This window comes from Leopardus geoffroyi, chromosome C1 (genome assembly GCF_018350155.1).
Source record: "Leopardus geoffroyi isolate Oge1 chromosome C1, O.geoffroyi_Oge1_pat1.0, whole genome shotgun sequence".
Taxonomy (NCBI): Eukaryota; Metazoa; Chordata; class Mammalia; order Carnivora; family Felidae; genus Leopardus; species Leopardus geoffroyi.
The window spans coordinates 9,203,770-9,230,339 of record NC_059328.1 but is presented as its reverse complement, the minus strand read 5'-3'; the positions used below and the strand labels follow the sequence as shown (position 1 = coordinate 9,230,339).

General features: G+C 48.0%; 1 protein-coding gene across 8 annotated transcripts in view; it reads right to left on the bottom strand.

Moving 5' to 3' along the window:
- The window catches only part of VPS13D (vacuolar protein sorting 13 homolog D), a 257,770-nt gene that overhangs the window by 44,150 nt on the left and 187,050 nt on the right, over positions 1-26,570 (bottom strand). For all 8 annotated transcript variants that reach the window (XM_045475674.1, XM_045475679.1, XM_045475675.1 and 5 more), the window contains 2 exons: positions 8,556-8,688; positions 5,363-5,558 (listed from right to left, as the gene is read on the bottom strand). In XM_045475674.1, the coding sequence (XP_045331630.1) occupies positions 5,363-5,558; positions 8,556-8,688 (329 nt within the window). The remainder of the gene's footprint in view (positions 1-5,362; positions 5,559-8,555; positions 8,689-26,570) is intronic.

The following is a 26,570-nucleotide window of genomic DNA, read 5'->3' as shown; positions in this document are numbered from 1 at the left end:
TGAGAGTATGCTACATCCTAACGTAGCTCTGAAAGCGGTCTCTCCCGTGGGGGTTGCTCAGGAGGAGTGAGAAAACGGTCCATCTACCTTTGGGCATTCTCTGGAAAGGCCTGGTTTGGCAAGATCGGGAAATGAGAATAGATGGCTCTCCCCTCACACACACCCAAGGGTGAGCAGAAGATAAGCAACCGGCTGCCCTACGCCCTGTGCCCCATGTGCCGCCCTTGGGCAGCAGAGGAGAGGTGTGAACGGCCCCTTCCCTCTGGGTGGACACAGCAATCATTCTTCAGTCTCACTAAAATCAAATTCCTTCTCACGATAAAACTTCATATCACCCGATTCCCTGGCTGCCCCAAGCAGCAGATAGCTATCAAGCTCACAGACAGACACAGCTGAAGATCAGAAGCAGAGCCTCAGGGTCAAGTATGTACTAGGCTCTAGCTTTTCACTGTGTTAATACACCTGTCTTTGCGTCAGTGCTACTAGGGTCCCCAGGACTCATCCGGAAGGCTTCTCTTGAAGTTCTTCAATGAGCCTGAGAGGCAGTTGCTACAGGACGACCTGGTGCGCCTTTGTGACGGGCTGATTTTACTAGGTGGCAACTAAAAACATTAAGTCATGAAAACAAACCTGCGATAAAATGTAAGATTCGTTTAGTTTTAAGATGAAACAGAAGCTTTCCAAACAGTCCTGGGCTCGCTTCTGACCCCAGCTACACGGGGCATAAGTCCACTCTCCTCTGCCTTAGGTGGAACACTGGTGGGAAAAACTGACCGCCCTGGTGTATCCTAATAACCACTTTGATTTTCGTGAAGATTTTAATCTTGGGAAGTTGCCTCGAGCCTCAATTCAAACCAATTCTGTTTGATGTGTTATGCGTGGATAGGAGAATTACAAGCAGTATTTCCCAACTGGGATGGAAAAGTAGTAAAAGCATTTGCCAAGTTCCCTCTGTGGACTTTTTCCCGACCTGTCCAACCTGACTGCACTCAGGCTCTGCTGACCCAAGACGGTCTTCCCCTCGATCCGGGAGAGTCGTAGCTAAGAAGCAAACACTGTAACAAAAACGGACTTTTCCTTAAGAAAATCGACATCCATTTCATATCCGGGAGGCCGCTGGCAGAAAGTGTCTTGAACAAATTTTGGGTGGTGTCTTGAGAGTGTTTTTACTGAAAAGGTCAAATATGCCCACCATCAATCTTTTCTGCGAAATCAACCCAGAGGTTACTCAAAATCTCTCAGAGCAACTGGAATTTACATCTACGTGCACAACACAGGGGTCCTGGGATTCCAGAGCATTCTCAGAGTCCTGATGGCTATATTCTTAAACGTCAATCTATCATTACCCTTCGAATTCCCGTTCCTCCTTATCTAACTTAAATAAGGAGATAAAGCTCTGACACTCCTGAGCTTTGCTAAATTCGTTCAAATATTTCAAGTTCTGCCAGCTCCCGCTTCTCTCCCCATTTGGGGTCCTGACTAAAAAGGTGAAGAAATATTCTGGAGGAAACCTCAGGACCTGGCTTCATAAATCTTCATCTGCTACATTCCTAAAATGTCCTGTAACCCAAAGCCTACAACAGAGGGTATTTAGAGAAATAACCAAGCAAATACATAGCCCAGAGTCCAATACTCCTCTCTTTTCAGCGTTATTTGTACTTTCTCTTGTGAAATGGCTGCTCCCGGGTCTCTGTGGCTTTGTACCCAAGTATCTTTTCAAGGGCTCCCATCAGTTACCACCACACATGCAGGAAGAGGGCATGCGTGGCCATGTGTGAAGGGGGCTGGGCTTCTCTATATGGCTCCCGTGGCAGGGCGAGTGTGGCTGCATCTGTGCCACTTTCATAAACTTGACTTGGGAACAGACAAATGTGGCCCAACACGTAGACGAGAAGATGCAACCTGAGCCAGCAGAACGTTGCCTTGGAAAAGGCTTCTTATTTCGGTTCCAAACCACACATACTTGTCCAGTTAACAAATGCAGCAGGGGATATTGGTCTACAACATTCATGTGGAGGCCAAGGGCTCTGCGCGGTCCTCCGCCCTCTTCTCCCCCCGCCCCCACCTGCCTTCCCAAGAACAATTAGATTGCATGGAAACTTGGGGGGGAAAGTTAGGTGACTGTCCTTGTGGAATGCCTGCACACTCCACCAAGGAGAGGAACTTGGAAGTATTTTAATCTGAGAGAACTCAAGGCGGGGGGTGGGGGGGGGGGAGGTTCCCTATAAATAAAATCATGTTCAAATAAACACGAAAAGGAGCCAATATTTCCTGTAAGGCCACTTTTCAGATGGATTACTGGCAGGAGTATTCTTTTGCAGTCTTATGGCTTACTTTGCTATCATCTGCTTAAAATTTGAGTCATTGAAAACATAGATGCTAAGATCTAAGCCCTCACTTGGACGCAATAGTACAAAGGAAGCAGAAAGGCTCGTTCCAAGAGCAGACTCAGAGGCAGAACTCTTGGACTCCTGGGTTCTATTCCTGGCTCGGTCCCTGGGCTCAGGTCAGCCCTCGGTCAGAATCTCACTTCTAATCCCTTCAAATCATTTGTTAGTCCCTGTTGTCTAAACAGTGGGGAAAAACCCTGAGTAACACCCCTGGATCCCGTTCAGTCAACTGGGATGGTTGGAGATGGTTATAACTCACTTCCAAGAAACAGGGGTGATTTATCCCGTGGTAGAATTAGTATGTTCCTGAGAGATCCCAGTGTCATCAGAACAAACCCTCAAGGCACCGAAACATTTCTCCACCTGCAAGAATCTGTGTTCTTTTAATGTGACTTTCAAACATAGGGTTGTCCAGCAGTTTATAGCTCCTTATGGCAGCCACATTAAAATAATTCTGGTTGGGCTTCAGACCTCTGAGAGAGAGAATAAAGAGACAGGTATACTTATCCCCAATTTATAGATGAAAAAACTGAGGCTTAGGGAGGTGAGGAGACTTGACCAAGGGCCCGAAGCTAACAAGGGGGTGGGGACCCAGACCTACAGCTCTCCAGGCGAAGTGTTCTTTTCCCTCTAACACACGGATCCTCATTAATAACCTACTCTGGGACCTAGACAAATGGATGGAGGGAAGCTGGTCCAAGTGTCTCAGCAGAAGCTGTAACGACTTTTTAGTGCAATAAAGGGTAAAGGGCCAAAGCTCTCCGAGGCTCCCATTAGATGGTCCAGCACGTGCCCTGCGCACCTCTGCTAACTTCGGCCGTGGTTCTCCTGCTCGTGGCTCCTCTGAGAACGGAGAGGAGATGCAGAAGCTTCTTTCCCCCTCACTTCAGCTCCCATGTCCCCAGGCGGACTACCTGGCTGCTCCTCGCTTCCCACCATAGCTTTTGTTCTGGGAGCGAAGGGCTACGAAGACAGGTGTTCCGGGAAATTTGCAGCCAAACTGCGATTAGAATGCCCGGCTACTGTTTGTGTTTAGGCAAGTCATAGAGTTTCCTGTACCCCTTTTACCTGGCATGTGATTCTCTCTTCCCTTGACCTGGCCAACCCCCACGTCCACCTCAGGCTTCATCCCGACCAGCACTTCCCAGGGGGTCCCGGGGCACAACGCACAGCGCATTGGACTTCTAAACAGCACTACCCTAGAAGAGCCTTTCCTGACCCCATGGACCACAGGTTAGCCGACCTCCTTCTCCCCTGCGCCTTCTCCAATGACACAGTCTCACAGCACCCTGGACATCTCCCGTGTCATTTGTCAGAATTTTCACAAATTGTGATTACTAGGATGACGGTATGATTTTTGTTTCAAGTTTGCTCCCCCACTGGATCGTAAGCCCTTTGAAGGCAGGGCCAGCCTTGCGCCCTGCCATGTTCCCAACGCTGAGCTCTTAGAAAACGTCCCCTTGGTATTTACCGACTAGAAATGAATGACTGACGGGATACGTCGGTGACACGAAGCAGACCCTGCTGTGGTCTACCAAGACTTCCACACTGTAGAAAAGTCGAGTCATTTCTTTCTGGTCAACACCATTGAAGTTCCCAGCACAAAACAAATTTAAAAAATTAAACACACGTACCTCAGACCCCTTGTGAAACAAACACCCAATCCCTTGACCACTTGGGGATTTTATGAGTAAGGATGGTTCCTTTGGAATTCGTAGGGGCTGCCTGCTTTTACTCGTGTGGTCATCAGGTCTTACTGTCCTGATGAAATACTGGGGGTAGACTTCTGGGGTTTCCAGCAGACGCAGAAAAACTGGAAATACTTTTGAAGCCTCCCTACTGCCCTCCCCCCACCTTCATAAATGCTTCAAAATACCCTCCAGGATTGCTCTAGCTCTGTATCTGAGAATAGAATGTAACTTAACTAAAGCAAACGCTACAGATCCTTTTGTAAAAAGCAGCTGCTTCCAGATGGAAGACATTCTGGCAGAACATATTACATGGTCCCAGTCCACAATCTTAAGCATTTCCCCTGCAGTAATGTGTCATCAGGAAGGTTTTCTGGTGACAGACAAATGGATTCACTTTAATTGGGGACGATTTCACTTCAAATCCTTTCGAGGGAGCGGCAGGGTGTGGATAAGGCCCAGGCCCGAGGCATTCTGAAAGGGCACGCTAATTCACTTGGGGAATATCTATTAACCGGGGAGCAGCAAAATCCTTCTGGGCTTAAGTGGCGTCCAGCTTGGCTGGGAACTGTAACATTCATTATACCCTTTGTTGATAAGATCCCCAATTAGTCACTCTGAAAAAGGAAGGCTCAAATAGGCGACTGACACGAGGAGCTGTGCTAAAGCAGCTGGATTCTGTGGGATGTGGAGCCATACGGGCTGCCCCTGGTTTCCCATCTTGGCTGGCATCGAGGCAAGATTGCATCCCACAGTGAAGCTGCCAACCTGCCTGCGGAATTCCTTTATGAGGCTGGGGGCTGGCTGGCATGTCCGAGCGGAGGGAGAACAGAGAAAGGGCAGACCCACATGGGGAACTGCAAGACAGGGACCCTAAAACCATGCCAGGAGCCCAGGAGCCAGATGCAGCCTGCAGCCCCACAGTTCTCTTAGTGGGCATATGGGGATCTAGTTCGTTTGGTGAACGGGAGATCTGTAACGGTGCAATTCTATTTCTGACCCCTCTAACGAAAAAACCAGTATTTTATATATACGTAAATGACAGACGCAGATATAGGTGGATAGATACAGATGTAGCTCTCAAAAAATTCATGCCCGATGTTGCACCTTATTTTCACCTGTTTATATTAGGCAGGTCAGAAATTTTAGATACATGGATTCAAGTTTTAAAAAAATCACATCATTAAGGTGGAAAGTATATGATTAAACACATCAGCATGGATCAGGAGAGGCAGCGTATCTGGGATGGAAACTGCAAAAGCGACTTCCTCCGTGACCACTGACCTGGGGCCACTGAGAGTGGCTGTGTCTCTCACCGCCTGGGCTGTTTCTGATGCAAAATCCAGGGCGCCTGCCACTGGCTTAGTTACAGTGCCCACGAGTCCTTTCCCAAGGCCAGATATGAAACCGCTGACACCCCCTTCTGTTTTCACTCCTTCCACTGTTGAGGTTATCACACTGGTCAATCCACCAATGATACCTAGAGCAAAAGAAACAAGGGCTGTTGTAACCTGGCCAAGGACAAAGCAAAAGCATTTAAAGCCGAACCTCATCAATTCCATGCAGCCGGCATGGTAACTTAGGGACATTCGGTTGACTTCTTAATAGGCTACAGGCAGGCCAACTCTAGCTGGGAAACCCAGTAGGCTTGCCCACCAAGTTGAGAGTCTGAGAGTATATATCACACGTCAGTCTCAAAGTGTGTTCCAGTTTAAAAAATCACAGAAAACCTCAGAGGTTAACAGTGGCTACTTTCCAGTTTCAGAGTTTGGGAAGCATACGGGCCATCAGGAGACGACACGGACAGTAGGACTAAACCAACAGACTTTGGGGAAAGTTGGGACCCCATGAAATATAAGGCAGAGAGAACTAAAATCAGCTCCTCAGTTTTCCAAGAACACTATGTGACTGGCCAACACCACCAGAAGTTTGAAACGGGTAAAAACAACTGCATGCTTTGCTGAAATTGGGTTTAGGTAATGAGTAAATCATGAGACCTTGATGAAAGGCACCCCCTCTTCCCCCCCCCCCCCCCCCCCGCCCAACCCAAAGCTGCCCAAACCAGCCAGGACTCTCAATGGAGTCTGTTCCAAAGACCAACCTAGGTCAAAGAGACATTCCAAACATTTTGAAAGTTGACAGCAATGACCTTAAAGAGCCTCAAAAGTGGCCAGAGGTTGGCAGAGGCTGGAGACGACACAGGGGCTACAGGGAAGAAGGGGGGCCCTGTCCAGGGAGCACTTCCAGGATGTGTGCCAGGGACACTCACAGGATGTTTACCCTTTGACGGTGGGGGCATGAGGAAGCTCTCTAGACTCTTCAGCTCTAGTGAGACAAATCGGTAAAGGAAATCCCCTGGGTGAGAACGCACTAACAGCACTAACAATCCATAGCGTTTCTTTTGGATTCTGGGTCCGCTTGCTCCAGTGAGGCTACGGTCCTCTCCCAACCTTTGGAACCACATTCACAGAGAGACAGACATCACTGAATCTGGCACAAGCAGGGTCTGCAGAGAAAACTGAGCAAGACTCCCAGTTTTTAAAACAAGGAGACTGAATGGATTCTGGTTCTTGTTATCATTTAAGAATGTTTTTCATCCTGGGGGCACTTGGGTGGCTCGGTCGGTTAAGTGTCTGGCTCTTGATTTCGACTCAGGTCTTGATCTCGCGGTTCAAGGGATCAAGCCCCACATCGGGTTCTGCACTGACAGCGCAGAGCCTGCTTGGGATTCTCTCTCTCTCCCTCTCTCTCTGCCCTTTCCCTGCTCTCTCCAAATAAATAAATTAATTAAAAAACAAAAACGAAAACAAAAAACAATGGTTTCATCCTGAAGGAAAAAGGATGTCACTCGCATACAATCCAGAGCTTCACGGAAACTCCTTGGATGAGGCTACCTGTTCCTGGAGATGCTGCACATACTGTACGAATGGTCCTTGGTTGGAGGGGATTTTGCAACCAACCTTGAACCCATCATCCATTTTTTTCAGCACACTGTCGTGTCCATCTGAAAAGTGAGGGCAGCTATATTTTCTCTCCACATCCCAAGGATGCTAGACAGGTAAAGGCAATTATGCACAGTAAAGCATTTTACATTCGTTAAGAACACAGTTCCTCCGACTCCCATGCACTATCATTATATTTACTAGGAAGAATGAGGAAACCTTTCACCCCACACGGCTGCCCAGCAACCAACTTTTTGAGTCCGTGAACACATTAATTTCAGCTAAATTTTACTCCTGGCTTGAATGTCTCCTTTGGGGCAGCTCCTTCTCCAGTTGGGCAGGCTTAAGAAAAGTAAAGGCATTTTGAGCCAAACCTCACAAGTGAGGAAAACCGATAAACAAAAACCCTGTCCTAAACATTGTGTCCCAAGCCTGAAAAGAATTATTTTTTCTTTTTCTTCTCCACATTCCTCCTTCTTCCAAATGCAGATAATCTGAACTTGATCAGTCTTGATATGACTTCTGATAGCTTCAGATTATTTCTAAGAATCTGGTACCAACAGCGCAGTTTCCTAACCATCCTAACTATAAGCATGAACTATATGCCAGGTATCGTGTGAGGGTCTGAAGTATAAAGGTGAATACACGATGGTCTTTCTGCTCTCCTGACCTTCCCCATCTATCAGGAAAGCAAGACACACACACAGCTGGCTAGAGACATGACCTAGACTGCCACGTGTGCCCTGATCGTCATTAATTCTGACTGGGGACAGTGGAGCAAATGTCACTTGAGTGGAGACTTCTAGGTTGAGTTGGACTCTGCCTGACAAGGAAGTGAGGCAGGGGAAGGGAGCAGAATGAACTGAGCGAGCAAGGCACGTCTGGGGAACAACACTGGGCTTCGGGTGGCTGAAATACAGCATGGCCGGGGGACAGTGGTTGGCCAAGTTGGCTGGGTTTACATTTCCAAGGGCCTTGGATGTCACACTCAGAAGTTGTGGAGAAAAAACACAACAAAGGGCAAATGACTCGGAGGTAGAGCAGTGAAGGGCAGAATTCATACAAATTCAGAGGCTTAATACATCCATGCCATCACCTACATCTCTTGGACGCCTGCATTTACAATCCAGGTGAGTGTGCATTTACACAAGACTCAAAAACATCTGGGCCACAAACCCGGCGGCCGGTTTCACATTTCACTTGCCACGGAAGGAATGCTCAGTAAGCAGAAGGCGGGTATCGAAGCGGCAATTCCGCATTCTAGAAAGGGGTTCAAATGATGATACCGTATCACATTTTGGGAACAGAAGCCAAAGAACAGGAAGGGATCGCAATGTGTGCAATGTGTTGAAAATAAATGAAGGCTTGCCACAGGCTGTAACATTTCAGTTGCGAGGAGGGTACAATAGGACAGCCTGGAAGGCTCTCAGGTACACCAAGCTCCCCGGCCTGGATGTCCGCTGGCCATCAGATGGGTGAAAAGGGCCCCGAGGAACTGTGGCAGGAGAGCCGTTCTCCCAGCAGCCGTGACTTACCGTGAGCCAGGCCGTGGATGCCGGCTACGAGGTGCTCCCCGCTCGTGGCCGCGTGGTATCTGATGTACTCCCGCTCCGACTGATGCCGATTGTCCATCGTCTTCCCTAAGCCGTCCGACAGCGTCCCCGCAAACTGGAACGGATCAAACACGGAAGGAAAAGGGTTTTAAAGCCTCAGCGCTGTTTTTGCTATTTGAATGATTTTACATAAATACCTTCCCTTGCTCCTAGCTGGGATTCAGTAAATACCAATGGAGAGAGAGATTAACTGCTGAGTCACATATACTGTGTGTCCCAGGAGACTGGTTCTCAAGGCACTGGATGCACAAGATTGGGGGATGCGGACACAGGTGGACACGAGGTGCGCAAAACGTCTACTAACCGCCCCTAATGGCATCCACCTTCCACGGTCCTACTGCGAATTTACTGAAAAAAATGAAACGTATACCAAAATGACCCCGTGGGGGAGAGGGAAGTATTGGGATTCTATAATGTTAAGGACAGAGGCTCTCTGCGCAGAGAAATCGGTGGGATTCAAAATAGGAAACACGGCACCTTGTTGCTTTAGGGTTTGGTGCCAAACCTTTTAGAGACATCAACTGCCCTAAAGCGATGTCTTCTCTTTCACTTCTTCGGCAAGTACCGAGCACCGAGGTGCCCAGCCCCATTTGTCCACAAGGGAAAATGAAGTATATGGAAAGGCTAACAGGTCAGGTCACCTTTCGTACGAAATGGCAGACTTGAACTCATGACTTCCAGTGCAAAATCCTCCCCCACAAATCAGGGAAAGATCTTATTTATCCTGGCATTCTTTTACCAGAGAAGCTGTCTCATCCGTCAAAGCTGGATAAAAAGGACATAAAACTCTGTTTTGTCACAAGACAATCTGAAAAGGTTTAAAGTGACAGTTAATAAACCACAGGGTACTTATCCTCATCATTCAGGCATAAAGAGGAAAGGATATCAAATATATAATTAACCTTCTCGGGAAGGATCTACCAAAACAAGTGGGTTAAGTGCCAGTGACCCAGGACTAACCTTTCAGAAAACTCACAGGAATGCTATTTAGACATAGAGCTCAGCGCAAAGATTCAAGGCGAACAGCCTGCCTTGAAGGCCGAGTACACTGGGCAGCCTGGCCTTCGGGGCCTGTTTCATACTGGTCTGGCGAGGGACATTTTTTACACAGGTATGTCCTGGAAGCCACCAGGCCCGAGGCTTTGTGACACAAGGGACAGGAAAGGGGGAGTTCTGGGCCCAGAATAGAGACTAGGGGAAGAACCAGCAACTCGAGGTAAAGCAATGGTTTCTGGAGCAAGAGAGGGGAACACACATTCCTTTCACTCAGCCTAAACGCTTTTACAATCCAGGGCAGTGATTACTGACCTTTCTGGAGATGCAGCCCCTATCATTATTTGCTTCAGGCCTTGCCTCCCCTGTCTCTCCGTGTCTAACTGGAGAGCTAAAGTTAATGAAAATTAATTTTCCAGCTGCCTTTAGGATGGAGACGCCACGGGATGTTGCAAAGCCAGCACTGTGAATCAATAAATGGGGCTTTAGTCAGGGATCCCGTCTGAGAGCCACCGTGAGCCATGAGTTTGGGCATCTGACCAGACCAGATTCGAGTCCTGCCTCAACCACTCCCGTAGCTACAGGAGCCTGAGCAAGGTGCCCTCCTGCCGAGCCTCCCTGGTGGCATCTGCAGAGTGACGATGGTACCAACGCCTCTATGTGGCTGGAAGAATTAGTGACAGGGGCTCAGGGTATGGCATCCAGTCAGCATTCTTATTGTTATTATTAGTCAGCTACTAGTCCCAGCGGGACATCCTGCACCATGAAGAAAGCCTTTCAAAGGTTTAGAATTATGGTCATTTGCACTAGGCTTTAACATAAACGAAAACAAACCCCCCCCCCCCCCCCACCTTTCCAGCAGATAAACACCAGCCTCCAAAATGAGTTTCTGGAGTGGTACCATCTTTAAAATTAGAGTGCTGGATTTGGTGGTTTCCAAAATCCTTTCCAGCTCTGACAGTGTGTGATCTACGATCCAAGTTAGGACATCTTTATTAAGCACTTACTGTGGGCCTGGCCCAGATTTATGTACTGCTGGGGACACAAATACAGCCTTGGACCTATTCTCAAGGATGACGGTCTCGCTGGGAAGGTAACAACCCCATACGTGAGACGGACAGCAATGAGGGTCTGCAACACAAACCGAAACACTTGCAAATCGAGGGAGGAGAGGAAAGTGTGACCCTTGTTTTAAGGGTAAAAAAACAAACAAACAAAAAAAGGGAGTCCCTGCTACATTCTGGAACTATGTAGGCTGCCGGTGTTCTCCACTCAGGGTCTGGACAAAAACACTTTTCCCTGATGCCACAGAAGAGGTGAGGCAGCGGCCAGTGAAAGAGCCCTTCTCAGAAGCGCGATGTTTCCAGAGGTGCGTGTTCTGCCTGAAGAGTGCCCAGCGGCACCCACACTCCTTCCGGCGTTTTGTCCGGGTCTCTCCCACTTCCTCAGACTCTCGTTTTCCTTGAAAAGAGGTCTGTCCTTGGAACAGATAAGGTCCTGACTACGGATTTCTGGCAGCTGACTAGGAAGAAATGAAAAATCCTATAATACTTTCCGCCCCCCCTAAGAAAATATGATAGAATCCTCTAGGCAAACTGCCCACCACCACCCCCGCCCCCACCCACAACACGAGTTCAATACCCGAGGTTTGGGAGTGAGCTCGTGCCAAAAACTTAACTGCCAAGTGATTCTGCTACTGCCCCTTCGCTCCCCCAGCACTGATTGGACCCGGGTGTTCTCAGTATAAAAATACCACATCGGCCACAGCAGGGATGGGGTAAGATGACCTGAGAGATCACTCTTGCCTCTAAATGCTGGATTCTTCTGTGTGCTTCGTAGCTGTGGAAAGGTGCCCACACCTACTCAGCTTACTTACCCTAGGACTTCTGTCTGAATTCCCACTTCTCTGTGGGTAAACAAATTATTCACGCAAGCCAACTGGACTTGTCTTTTGTCACTTGTGGGCCCATGTAAGGGACACAAAGATGTTATTAGCAGGAAACTATTACCAAAGTCTTCATCCCTGTAACGGTGACTGACAACTCAGGAAATGGGAAGATGTTGAAATCCATGATCCAGCCAAACCCGTACTGATTAGAGGTTAATCAGATTTTACGGGGAGAGACTCTTTATAAGAACTAATCTGAAACCAGTGAGTTGACGGGTGCCGTGGTCAAAGAGGCTGGGCCTTGGGCCAGTCCACCGGGCTTCTGAGTACGAATCCAGGGCACCAAAAGCTTGTGGCCTTCTCTCACTGTGGGAGCACTTAGTCATACTCAATTCCACCTCTCTCATTCCCCACCTCAGTGGGAAAATAAATCATACCCCGTATCTTATTTCTCCCTCAAAGACAGGGTAAGAACACGGGCTGGAGAGGGCGGGGATTCCAGTAAGCACTCTGTACGGTGCCCTCCGGCACTGGTCTTCTCTGAGGCTGGGAAGTGTTATTTCACCCGTGTCCTTGAGTTAGAACACGATCGTCAAAACACAGCCGGGGTGCCCATGACAGCCACGGTGTGCCGTGTGGCGGTGACGGGGCAGGACATCCGTTACTGCTCCACCCCCAGTTCTGCCTGTGTATTTTAAAAAGAAAAGCCAAATGCAACGAGACTCAAACTCACTTTGAAATATCTTCAGAGCAGATGCTCTTGGGCATGCTCATGGATGTCAAAATGGGGAGTGAAGCTCGGAAGCAGAGATTCAGATAAGGGGAAAACTAATCTCAGAGGCAGCAGGGGAAAGGCTGAAAACCGTAAGGATATGAGCAAGCACAAAGCAGCGATGCACTGACCCACCAAGCAATCAAACATGTACAGAACACATGCTGTGCACTAGGCTAGCACTTGAGAGTCCTCAATCAGAGACGGCTTCTGCCTCCTGCCTCCGAGGACCTCGGAAAAAACTTCACACCTGACTTTCGATTCTGTGGCACTGAATAGCCGTGAGATCATGGACAAGTAACTTCACCTCTGGGAGCCTGTGTCCTCATCTCCAAAATGGGAATGAGAATATCCACGCACGGGGAATGCCGGAAGGATTAGACAATATGTGTGAAGCACTGAGCACAGAACCTGATACATACAAGGCATCCAATGAAAACAGTACTGCGTTATCTGAACTTCCATTTCTTCACCTGCAAAATGGAAATAATCAGGTCCCGTGGGGCTGTTGAGGGTTAAGCGAGATGGTGTGTATACGCAGGACTTGGCAGGTGCATCCCCGGAGAAGCGGAAGCTATGTGCCCAGGGGCAGAAAAGCCCGGGACAGACAGCATGGGCCAGGCTCGCACGCTGGCGAAGGACTAGCACTCAGAGGGAAATATGTAGACAATTTGTAACTCTCCTTGGTAAAAACGATCCCTGGACACCAGAAGGAGCTTTGGGGGAGACGTAGGTCAATATAGCCCATTTTGTAGCGATTTCAAGTCCACAGAAGACTAGAAAGTTTCCAAGGAACACAACGTCCTTCAGAAAACCTGCTCTTACACTTGCGAAAACAACACGGAATTTTGTCCTTTCTTTCACCAAAGGAAGCTTTAGCATACACCACACTGGTGAATTCTGGCCACAGTCGGAAGTCCTTAATTTCTGGAAGGCCCTATCTTCAACCGGGGGGTAAAAAAATCTCAGAGGCGCTTCAAGATGCCAGTTCTACTGCGTGGCTGACGTACCCAGTGTCAATACCCCACCTTCCAGAAAGAATCCCATTGTCCATAGAAAAGGAGCCGCTACAAATGAGCCCGGGGTTTGGGGCCAGGCTCGGGACAGTTGGTTTTACAAAACTGAAATTCAAGTAGATACTGGAATAATGCAAGAGAAAAATTCACGCTGTGTCCCTCTGTTTGCTCCGATCAGTTTTCCTGACCCTTTTATGATATTCAGCAAGCATGGGATGCCAGAGATATTTGGCCAGTGTAACAGGAGCCTGGGCTTGAATTCCCCCCCCCCCCGCCCCGCCCCCCGCTTCTCTGGTGTTCTTCTTTCACAGTTATTTACCTAATGGAAATTTCCTCTTTAACGTCCTTGTTCCACCGAGTAATTGCTGGTGACAGTACCTTTCCCGTCACCAGGGCAAATGGTGGCCACAAATAGTGGCAAAGGGAGAGCAGGGTCGGGGCGTGGCCGTCTGAGGGGGTCTCGCGTCCCCCCACCCAGAAAGGTGTTCGACTGCACGGCTCGGCCACCAGTGGCTGCGATTCCAGGCGGCGCCGTCAGCTGCGCTAAGCGGGGGCACGTCAACTCGCAAACGCAGCTGTACGCCCGGTGCCTGAGAGCACGGCCGATGTGCACGTGCGTCCCGGCGGCCGTGGCTCAACTCTCGAGCCTCGGTTTACCTAGCTGCAAAACACGAGACTCTCAGGGGAGCTCTGAAGGGTTAAGGAACTAGCGCAGAACGCCTGGCACCGCGTCTGGCACAGGGCAGCAGGCCCCCGATTTTTACGAGTTTCTCTTTCTTAATTTTTTTTTTTATTCATTTTTGAGAGAGACAGACAGAGACAGTATGGGTGAGGGGAGAGGCAGAGAGAGGGGGAGAGAGAGAATGCCAAGCAGGCTTCTCACCGTCAGCGCGGAGCCCGACGCGGGGCTCAAACTCCCGAAACCGTGAGATCATGACCTGATTTGAAACCAAGGGTCTGACGCTCCACTGACTGAGCCCCCCCCCCAGGCGCCCCCGATTTTTACAAGTTTCTTACAAGTGGCGCGGAGGCTTAAGCTCGAGAGTCCTTTCCGGCTCTGCTGGGACACCAGTAGAAAACGTGCTGCCAACCCCTCAAGTCCTCCACACGGAGGCGTCACCACTTCACTCTCTCACGGTTACCATATCCACACTTAGGACCCATTCTCCGTGTGGGCGTTGCCTTGACATCGAAAACCCCTCTTGCGACCCTTGTGGCAAAGAGGCAAGAGTTAACGGGGAACGGGATCCAGCCAGCAACGGGGATCAATCGCTGACACGAGGCCAACCAAACGGCCAGACGGTGGAGGGTCAGGCCGGGACTGGGCAAGGGCATTAATAAAGAAACAAAGGAAAAAAGAAGGACATGGAACAAGTTGAGGTTTGGCAAGAAAGAGGCAATTTTGGACCCCGGATCTCTCTCCTCTCCACTGGAAGTGGGACAGGTTTGTCTGTTTTCAGTTCCACTTGGTTATGATTACATATAGCCCTTAAGGCAAGGAGAGGAAGGAGAAAGAATCTAGCACAGAGACCCTGCATAAGAATAACAAAGACACTTTTTTAAAGCTAGGACTCACATTATACAGCAGTAACAGGCCCAAGCCAATGACCTTGCTTTTTTTTTTTTTTTGTCTCTGACCCTGGGACCTACATACACCATGTTGCTATTTCATGGATAAACACTTATCAGGCAGCAGACACTCCTTCGCAGTTAAGAAACAAAGTTATCCAAAGCCACCCAGAATTATCTCGGCATACAAGGTCTCAACATAAGCAACAAAGTCAGACCTCAGGATTGTCCCAGTTCTTAACTAGCCCAAGACACACGCCTGCTGAATTGGCAAGTCTCCCTTGCTATTCTGCAACTCTGACCCGGTTTTGAACTCAGATGTTGTCTCAGATTAATCTAGAAGCTCAGAGTGGTTTGAGGCACTCTCCTGAAAGGATTGTGCCTTTTCTTCAAAAAGGATTGGCAGAGTTGGCTATAAGGCTTTAAAACCACAGTAGTAAGCAGAATACACACGGGAATCAGGAAGACTGATGTTCAACAACAGACACGTGCCACGGCTTCCTCACATTCAATTTTCCCTGTTTTTTCCTATATCAGGTTTTGTAAAGAATCATGTGGGCAGGATGAATCTTTAAACCCAGCTGCGGGATGGGATGGGGTCCTACCTTCAGCCCGTTATAAGCTTTTCCCCAGAAGGGGAAATCACGTTGAGGGTGCCAGGCCTCTACTCGTCTACTGCTGAAAATCCCTCAAGGCCCACAGGAGAAGCCAGAAGGTGGGTTTCAGTACAGCTGGTGCTAGTCAAGGAGAATAAGTCTTCCCACCCCATGAGAGACCTCCCGTTTGCCATCCTAACAAGGCATAAATTGAAAAAATATGAATATGCCTAAATGGCCAGTTTCTCCGTACAGAACCAGGAGATAGATTATGTTATGGGGGAAAAAAAAGTCCCTCCAAGGGTCACACCATAATGGGTGACTTGGCCAATAAATGATTTCAACTCTAGGGAAGCACACAGGCTTTGAAAAGCAAGGCAGGCACCCTGGTCCCAACTCGGTCACTAGTAATCAGCGAGGTCAACACGAGCAAAGCACAGTCTTCAGGGATCGGTATCTTCACCTATAAAACAGGAGGAACACTACCCACAGAGTCGCTGGAGGAATCCCAAGAGACCTTGGTTTTAAAAGGACTTGGGGGGGGGGGGGACAACACGAAGCAATGTGTAAATGCCAACGGTTATTACCGCAAATCTTTTTCTTTCTTCTAAGGACAGCACTGCTCCCCCTTCCTCCCTGACTGAATCCTGCAAATCTCATCCTGTAATACAGGAATCACCTCATACCCGTTCTGGTACAAAGGAAAGCATAAAGAAGTCAACTATACGTAGGTCGAAATCTCAAAATACAGAAACTAGAAATGGAATGGAACATTTCACAATAGAAAAGAAGCTCGAGCTTATCTCATTTCTAGTCACAAGGATTTCAATCTTGTACTTGGTATTTCAAATAAATAGATATATTCTCTTTAATGCCAAAAGCCTGGGAAGGAAGGGGGTGGATGACCCCGTAAAGAATAATCAGAGATGCTAGGCACTATTGTAAACTGGGCTTCTTACTGACAAAGTCAGATACATTTCAAGGGTTTGACATATCTTGATGAGGTTTTGTTTTGTTTTTTTAAGGAAAATGGTCTCCACCTGGTTTCTTCATATAAATGAAGTTTTATTTATTTTTTATTTTATTTTTTGAGAGAGAGAGAGAGAGCACGCATACACACACAGCAGGGAAGGGGCAAAGGGAGACAGAAGGAGAGAATCTTAAGCAGGCTCCACACTCAGCGTGCAGCTGGACAACGCGGGGCTCGAGGTCACAACCGTGAGACGGTGACCTGAGCCAAAATCAAGAGTCAGATGCTTAACCGACTGAGCCACCCAGGCGCCTCTAAATAAGTAAAGCTTTAAATGAGTAGGCAGAATAAAGGAAAGCTTCCAACTGCTGAAGACCATAGTGTAACTTCTGGAATTGTAAACATGCACCAACACTGTTTACTAATGTATCAGGCATTGTTCTAAGGGCTGGCCATCTTTGAAATCATTTGTTAGTTTCATCCATAGGACAACCCTATGAGGTAGGCCCTGTTATTATCCCCATTGGACAGATGAAACTGGAAAGACCATGATCACCTCCAACAAAAGTCTACTGAGAATCTACCTATATTTGACACTGGGTCATCTACGGAGGGAATCCAACCATGATTTTTGTTATTCCCTCCATGGAAAATTCCTTCCTGAACGCCAGTGAAAATCGCACACAGATGCCAAGTAGACATCTTTCCTTTCCTAAGCAATGGTGGCGACAAATGAAGGAAGCTAAGAGAAGCATAGAAATGATAAAGTGTCTGAAAAATTACATGCACATCCCTGAACAAGAAAGAGAGTCAGGCTCCAATCCCCTTCCTTCATCAACACCCTGCCCCCTTCCATCACCCATTTTTTGCCTTATGCCATGTAGCCTACTTCCTCCTTTCCCCAAAGTCATCACTATCACATCTGAAATGGGCCCCAGAGAAGGATGAGGTTCTGGAGACGTCCATTACATGGATCATGTGACCCCACATTAGGTCACAGTACTAGTGGGCGCCATTTACGGCTGGGAAGAAAGATGGGACGCCAAGCTAGGGTGAGGGTCGGGACCAGTGATTTCGAGAGCCCCTGCTTGCACAGAAAAGGTCTGCTCTTCCATCCCAGCTTCTTACAGAAGGATTTGCGGAAGGGGAGCTCAAAGATTTGCTTTGTCACAGCTGGTCTGGTCAAGCAGATCTAACTACAGACAAAGACCACTGCTCCGGCAAGGGCATTCTATGTACCAGTGAGTGACACATATGGAGATACAAATTCAAGGGGGAGGGGATGAAGGCAAAAGAGAGCTGCGGGGAGAGAATGAGCGTGAGCCAGCCGCACTCCTGGGTAAGAAAGGATCCTGCAAGTGTGTCCCATTCAGCCTCCACTCCTCTAGTCTGTGCAACTCCAACGTTACTCCTGACAGCCCCACTTGTCGGAGAGTCACAGAGAACCCACAGTGGAAGCTAAGGGGCTGTTTTTTACGACTGCTCGACATTTTATGGGGGTGGGTGGGGTAGAGTCTGCACCGGGGACAACCAGACATTCAAAAGCCAACACCTCAAGGTGTTCAGGAAGTTGTTCATTAGCAAGCGTGATGAACGTGACAGAAGACACCACATTCGGAACTGGTGTTTGGCACCTGGGGGAACAAGAGAAGGTGAACCCCTCTTTCTGGGGTTATGATACGAAGGGGAAGCAGCTCAGCTCCTAAGGCACTTACGCTAAGCCCTCCCTCATTTCTCCTGAGACACGGCTTGTTCCCCAGCTCAAAGGAAAGGGCAAAAGAAGGTTCTTTGAGGAATGGCCTCAAATGTTCCCAACCCTTCAGATGGGCTAAAATAAAAATAAAATGGCAGTTTAGCTATTTCCCAACAGCTCCGAAGAAACCTCCGCTCCTTGTCTGTCGCCTGAACTCCTTGGTGGCCTTTTAGGACGAGGCGTTCTTGCCTTTGCTATCTTTCAGCCCCACAAAGGCTGAGTTGGGGGTGGACATTCAGAATTCACACCCATCTACTTCCTGTAGATCTAGGGTTTTTGAAGCCTGCTGCATTAGCTGTTTCCAGGTTAACAGATTTCAGGCCTAAAAAACAAGTCTTGGAATGAGGAAGAAAAGCCAATCCACGTAAGTCAACAATGAAAAAGGGAATGTGATCAGGGAGGCTTCAAAAGTACGAGTAGCTTTTAGTATATTCTACTCTATAACATTCTATTATTCTAGTCTATCGTTTACACTGAATGGTAGGTTCTGGGATTCGTTTGTCCTTTAAACTGTACATATACCATATGACACTCTATTGAGGGGCTCTTCCATGATTCAAAAATTATTTATCAAATTAAAAAATGTTTATGGAACGTGTTTTCTAAATATGTGACCAAAGGCAGAATTCATTTTTAAAAATAAAAATTAGCTTTATGAAAATCATGCCTGTGTGTGAAATGCCACCATATTCAAAAACATCATGAACAGAACGTTTTGTAAATTTTGGCAAGCAGGCAGGAAAAGAGGAAAAAACAGAAGCCCACAAATAACCTAAGGAAAACAATGAAAGATAACTTGGACGGCCATCTCTTAAGAACCTTGCAGAAAACTCCTCACTGCAATGGTGGAGACAAAAGCCAACTGCATAAAGGTCCTTTCTCTATTCAATACCTTCCTTCCTCCCATAAGAACAAGGGAAATCTTGGGGCGCCTGGCTGGCTCAGTCGGTTAAGTGTCTGATTTTGGCTCAGGTCATGATCTTGCAGTTTGAGATCAAGACCCACGTCAGGCTCTCTGCTGACAGCTCGGAGCCTGGAGCTGCTTCGGATTCTGTGTCTCCCTCTCTCTCTGCCCCTCCCCTGCTCATGCTCTGTCTATCTCTCTCTCAAAAATAAACAAACATTAAAAAAAGAAAAGAAAAAAAAAAAGAAAATCCTCCATTCAGACACGGGGTAACAAGTCTTGTCATGTGACTTTAGTTTCCTCTCTTAGGTTAGAGCCACAATGTCCAACAAGGTGACCACGTGTCATAGGAGGCATTTAATATGTGGTAGGACAAATTAAGACATGCTGTAATGCAACTCCATGCTAATGACAGGGAGCCTGCTTGGGATTCTCTCTCTCTCCGTCTCTCCCTCTCTGCCCTTCCCCCATTTGCGCATAAGCGGCTCACACGCATGCCTGCACGCGCTCTCTCTCCCCCCCCCAAAAGTAAATAAACAAATTTTTAAAAAAGACACGCTGTAAATATACAATACATACTGGACTTCAAAGACGAGATGAAAAAATAATGTAAAACATCTCAATTATTCTTACATACTGATGACAAACTGAAATGAGAATATTTTGGATATTATGGGTAAAGTAAAAATAGTAAAAATCATTTATGCTTCTTTTTCCTTTTTTAAAAATTCTACTAGAAAATCTTAAATTATACAAATTATGTGGCTCATATTATATTTTTATTGGACAGTGCTGGTTTAGAGGTCTGACTCTAAAAATTTTAAGGACACAGCTTACTAAACTAAAAATTAAACTCAGAAGGTACCCGAGTCTCCAATTTCAGTCCATTTCTTCCACTCAGACTTTATCTCCAGGTAACCAAGAGTATCTTACAAATGGCTGCTATTCACCCAAGCAAAGAACAACGGTCAGAAGGCAGTGGTTTGGATTCAGGGAGAAAAAACTGTGATTACTCAAGATGGAAATACAGAAGGAAGGTCTCATGTCTCCAATCTTCCTGGCCTCTTCCTCTCAGACTGACAAATATAATGGAATCTGTTCTATCTGAAAAAGGCCTTCCTCAGGGCGCGTGGATGGCTCAGTGAGTTAAGCGTCTGACTCTGGATTTTGGCTCAGGTCATGAGCTCACAGTTGTGAGATCGAACCCCACATCCCCATGTTGGGCCCTGTGCTGAGCACGGAGCCTGCTTGAGATTCTCTCCCTTTCCCCCTCTGCCCCTCCCCAGCTTGCACATGCACAGGTACTCTCTCTGTAAAATAAACAAACAAAAAAAGGGCCTTTTTTTTTTTTTTTTTTTTAAAGCTCCCTGCCATTCAAGCTGTCACTCGCTCCGTTTCCCCCTCTGTGGCCGTATCTTTCACAAGAATGTTCTAAACTCACTGCTGCCACTGTCTGTTTCTTCTATTAACTGAAGGTTCTGAAGGCATGTGCCTAGAGCAAATAATACAAGACAGGCAAGACAGGGATGAAAACACGTAATGGTGTCTGTCTCTCAATATCCTTGAAGTTCAGACAAAGCTGGAAACAGAGGGAAACAAATTTGGTAGCAGTTAAAGACTGGTTTCTTAGCACCTCGCTCAGAGACGCAGGATCCCAGGCATCATTTGTTCCTGGGCTACAGGTATAAAGCCTAAGGGTGTATCCAACAGGCAGCATCCAGGGAAGAAAACAAAAGCCATCTCAAGTCCAAGGCAAAGGCAGGAGACAAGACAGAAAGAATTCCCTGAGATGGATGGAAGAGCTATCATTTTTTTTTTTTTTTTTTTTTTTTGCATAGGGTGCCTGTGGCTTTGCTGATGGGCAGGAAGGGGTCTCTCAGGGGATCTCAGACCATAACGACTTCTGTTAAGTCTACCTAAGGGCCAGGGAGAGGGGAAAACAGGAATTCATTGCCTGGGATGTTTCTTAATCTTCAGATAAGTGCCACAACTTCCTGTTAGTCAAAGAGGAGCCCACGATGCACTTAAAATGAACTTCAAAGAACAAGATGAGAATGTGAAACTGGGAGATGTTCCCTTTAAAAACTACCTCGCTCCAGGGATTCAGTGATGGTGGCCCTTTAAGTTTGAAGGGGGTGGGGGGTGGGGTGAAGCTTGTTGAAGGCACGCCCAGTGCTGCGCCTGTCTTGTCCACCTTTGCATTCCCAGAGCTATGGACAGAGCCTGGCGTGGGGTGTGGACGTACATGTGACAGTGTCAACTCTGGAACGGACAGGTGCTGGTGCCCACAGCGAGCCCAGAATGAACCCAGAGTCGCTTTGGGAAGCAATGACCAAAAAGATTCCGCCATTTGACTTGAAAGTCTGTCTTTCTGGGGCGCCTGGGTGGCGCAGTCGGTTAAGCGTCCGACTTCAGCCAGGTCACGATCTCGCGGTCCGTGAGTTCGAGCCCCGCGTCAGGCTCTGGGCTGATGGCTCGGAGCCTGGAGCCTGTTTCCGATTCTGTGTCTCCCTCTCTCTCTGCCCCTCCCCCGTTCATGCTGTGTCTCTCTCTGTCCCAAAAATAAAATAAACGTTGAAAAAAAAAAAATAAAAAAAAAAAAAAAAGAAAGTCTGTCTTTCTAAAAATGGGCTTCTTCATGTATGCAAATACGTTTTCTTATGTTGAGGGGCATCTGGTTTTGGACCTTGATGGTACTTGTCTATTCTGCATATTAAGCTCCAGATGACACTGAGGAGACGAAGAGATTCTAGCCAAGTGTTCTCTCTAAGGCATTTTACTGGGAGGCAGAGATCCCCCTAGGGAAACAGCACAGGAAAGTGGAAATCACAGCAGGTCTGGAGTCGTACCTCTGGGTTCAAATTCCGCCTTCACTTACTGGCTCTGTGATCTTGGGCAACTTCTTGGAGACTTGGTGCCTTACCCACAAACTGAGATAATGCCCGACTCCCAGGGTCTGTCGGCTCCTTTCCACCTTTCCTCTCTTCCCTTCTATACACATAAACATACCGATATGTCAACAGTGTGCCAGGGCTGGCTGTTCTAAAGGCTGGTGACACAGCAGTGGATAACACAGACAGAACCTTTATCCCTTATAGGATTTATATGCAAATTGCATAGACAATCACGTAAGTAAATAAAATGAAAGTGATAATAAATGTTAAGTAAGAAATGAAGCAGGTAAGGAGGATAAGAGATGGTGTTGGAAGGCAGGAGGTGCAATTTTAGGGGGAGGAGGGGGCACCAGGAAGAGCTTCGGTGACAAAGTAACGATTGGACAAAGAACATACAGGTGAAAACCATGGGGTTATGGAACCTTCCGGGAAGAAAGAACTGCTAGGGCAGAGATCCCAAGGCAGTGGTTCTGAGGCAGGCAGTTGAGAGACGGCTGGAAGGTCCGATGACGGGCTGAGTGAGGTGGAGGGAGCCGAGGGGTACAAGATGAGTTTAGCAAAGGACGGGGCAGGCTGCAAGTGCCTAAGAAACCACGTGCAGGTCTTAATTTTCTACGCGGACTGGAACGGGAAGCCACTGGAGGCGTCTGAGCTGAGGAATGACACGATCTGAGCTGAGCTTCGACGTGTATGGTAGCTCCAGCTGCCGCCTGAAGAACAGATGTGAAGGGGGGAGGCAGGAGGGAGGCAGGGGGGAGGCTGTGGTACAGCTGAGTGGGCCTGTGGACGCCCCCGAGACGTGGTACGACGGGAGTCAAGGATGACCCCAACGTATGAGCTGAGCGGCTGAAAGAAAGGAGGAAGAGTGGCATAAAGTGCCCAGCACATGGGGAGTGACCAAGTATCAGTTCCTCTTTATACGTAAAAACTCTCGGTGCTGATTCCCAGCAAAGGTGTCCAAGATGGAGTCAGCTAGGCCACACTGAAGCTAGGAAAGATCTGGAGGGAGAAACGGCAAACAAGAGAATACTCAGCAGTTGGCTCTACTGTGCAAACATCCCGACAGTGATTAACCTCCGTGAGAAGAAGGCACACCTCTCACTCCAAAATTATTCATCTGTGAGAGATGAGGGGACGAGAGGCCAACCTCCATACGGTCAGTGAGTACAGAACCACGTTTTCCTTCCTGAGCAGAAAAGGACCCCTGGAAGGGCGCCTGGGTGGCTCAGTCGGTTGGGCATCTGACTCTTGGTGTCTGACTCTTGATTCCAGCTCAGGTCATGATCTCACTGTTCATCGGGCTCTATGCTGACAGTGTGGAGCCTGCTTGGGATTCCCCCCCCCCCTCCTCTCTCTACCTCTCCCCTGCTCTCATGCTCTCTCTAAAAATAATAAACATTAAAAGAAATGACCCATGGAAAAGAGCAATAAATCATGTGCTGAGAACCCAACAGAAATGTAAAGAAACAGCAAATTTTGTGTTCTGTGCATACATCTCCAGCTCCTATACAAGTGACTCCATCTACCCAGTCTAGGACACAGGTGGCAACCACAGATGCTGAAGTTCGGGGTGATGGAGGTGGGGAAGCAAGGACCGGAGAGCCCACTCCTGAGGGACATCTGTCAGGTTTTACTACTCAAGGAGCCTCTTCTTCATCTCGTTTGTCAAGCAGCCCAACCCAAGTTTGATCTTGAGACTCACAGGACCCAGGACCCAATCCTTCTCCCCACCCAAGAGCTGGGGCAGCCCCCAGCCCACACTGCAATTTCGAGCGTGAGGCTCAAGTTCCAAGAAGTCACTGGGAGCCCCATGTAGCTCTGGCCCAAATGCTGGCGACGAGACAGCAGCCGTTTCTCCACCAAGATAAATGTCCCCTCTGAATCTGTACGTGAAAAACTAAGATTCCAAATACAAATGGACACTGTTACCTGCCTTGAGTGGACACAGGAAAGAAGGGATTTCCAGACAAAAATCTACTGACTGGAGAGAATGAGGCAAGAGAGGGTGGAGGGTAGAAAGGTCACGGAACACATTCTAATACAGAATGTGCTCTTCCCTCTCAAATTTAGGTCAGATCTAGTTTAGCCATAAAGGACATGGCGGAACAGCAGAAAAGACCGATCAAATGAGGTCCGATAAATTGATTTCCCCATGAAAAAAAATTAATTTGTGGTTTGGGGATCGACGGCAAACATTCCATCTGTGGAGCTCCAAATTAGGCGGAAAAGCCCGGCTGAAGAACAAGGCCACAGTCTCCTTCCCGCCTTTCCGGTCCAGTTGTTTTAAGCGAGGCCTAAACGCCTTCTCCTGTACCCAGGACTTGGGAGTGTGTTTGCTCTGGGCTTTGGGGAGGGTGATTTTCTGCTGTGTGTAGATGCAGATATCAGGTTAATTGGAAATGCTGGACGCAGTCCGGGCCTTAGTACTAGACCGAGTCACTCCGGCCAGAAAGAACCGTTGGGCTGGATTTGCAATCTACCTGCTGTGAACAGGCCGTGATTTGGTTTGGGCTCTAATTATACAAAGAGCCAGTTAGGTTTGTTTTTTCCGGAGGGCGTGGGGGCTTTTGATGGTTTTGGCCCCCTCTGTGAAAGATGGAACTGTTCTACCACATTCGTAAAATACTTGCAAAACAGTTAACATTTTATATGTGCAGATTCTGGGCAAATCATGACATCACCAGACTTAAAAAGTGAAAAATTCCGTTACGTCTCTTCCCCTTGGAATTCCCTTAGAGCTGGTAAGTGGGGGGAGGCGAGAGAGGAAGGGAAACATAAGGATTTGAAATGGCAGGCCAGTCTTCTCCTCAAAAGACCAGCTGACCGCGCGGCACGCCTTGCCGTCCCCGTGGCCCGCTGCCTAGGTGCTGGTACTCCTAAGCCACCTCCCCTCGTGCTCCACATCCCCGAGCAAGCCTTGTTTGGGTTGCCCCATGTGTGCCCCTTGAGGCCTGCCTCCCCCCCACTTCCTGTCGACATGGCCAACATCTCCTTGAACTTCAAGATTTGGCACCGGCATTCCATGCTTCGTGTAGGCCTTCCCTGCCCGGGGTTGAAAGGTTCAGCCCCTCCTTTTCTACCCTGCTGGACCTGCACAGACTTCCGTCCCAGCACCCACAATGCTCCCCGCACACGTGCGTTTACAGGACCTTCTCCTGTGCTGGACTGGGACCCTGAGCAGGGAGCACCTGCGTTGTATTCCTGTTGGTTTCCGCTGTGCCTAGGACAGAGCCTGGCATTTTCAGTGGTCCACATCCATTTGTGAACTTGTTGTTTAGACACAAGAAAGAACAGATTTGTTAATGTGAGGTTATTTATAACTTCCTACGTAGTCAGTTCTGCTCATGGAGCCAGAACCAAGTTGAAATGCCTTCACTGGGCATCTCAAGCCGACAGACTTCAAGCATTCCCTGGTTCTCAGCCACATGCTTTGGCTTGGATGGGGAGGTGTCTTCAAAAGAGCTAATTATACAACAGAGGGCACTACAGGAAAGGACTTGAAACTCTGACTCCAATTCTCTGCTCCCCCCGCCCCTCCTTGAGAATGCAGCCTTACATGGTTAATTCTGATCCTGCAGAAGGGGTCCACCAGCGAGGCCCACTAGACAGGGTCCGGCGTTTGCAAGGGGCAACGTCAAGAATGCGGGATCTGAGTCAGAAAACCTGAGCCCTTACTCTGGCTCTCTTCACAGCCTCGGACGAGTTGCTTAATTTCTCTGAGCCCCCCTGTCCTCACATATGAACTGGGACTAGCACCGCATGGGGTCACTGTGAGGATGAATAGTACCTTGCACGCAGTCAGCGAAGCAGTCAGTAAATGTTAGTAACATTTTTAAAGCTACCCATCCGGCTACTAGCTTAAATTCAAAATTCCCTTCAACTGTGTAAATCAGTACACAGCCCTACCGAGGAAAAGAGAAGGGTAATTCACATGTTAAACACCAGTAGAAAGAATCCACTGTCATACCTCCCATGGTCAGGCTAATGACTCCTCCGTGGCTCCCTCTCTCACAAATCACATGACAGTGAACAAGCCACCTGGACGGTCAGTTTTGGGAACAGATTATGTGAGACAAAGGCAAGGAAATACAAAATTAACATCGTGGTTACTCCTTATCAGAACACAGACAAAGCCAGATACGCCAGCAGTCCAGAAATGAAGGAAACGGGCTGTTGGCTTTTGATTGGAATTTCCTAGGATTGTTACCATGTAGTACAAGATTGATCTAAATGTTTCTTTGACACGGTCAAGCTTATGTGAACTGTATCAGAAATAATACAATGAAGGCTTGGGTTTGTGCTGGAACAACACGGCTTTCAAGAAAAGTATCATTACCAGGCTGGTGAAGAAAACAGCACAGACTTCAAAGTACCCAGGTCTATAAATAAGTTCATTTTACTGCTTGGGGGGAGGGGGCGATAGAGAGGCTAAATCAACAAACAGAAGAGCAAGCAAATCAAACATCGTCAGGTGACGTTTTCCGTAAGTCAGTTTAACTGTAAAATGAATTACTGTGCTCTAGTCTTCACAGCATTCTCATGATCGTGCATGCCCTGTCGCTGCAAACCATAACGCCACACG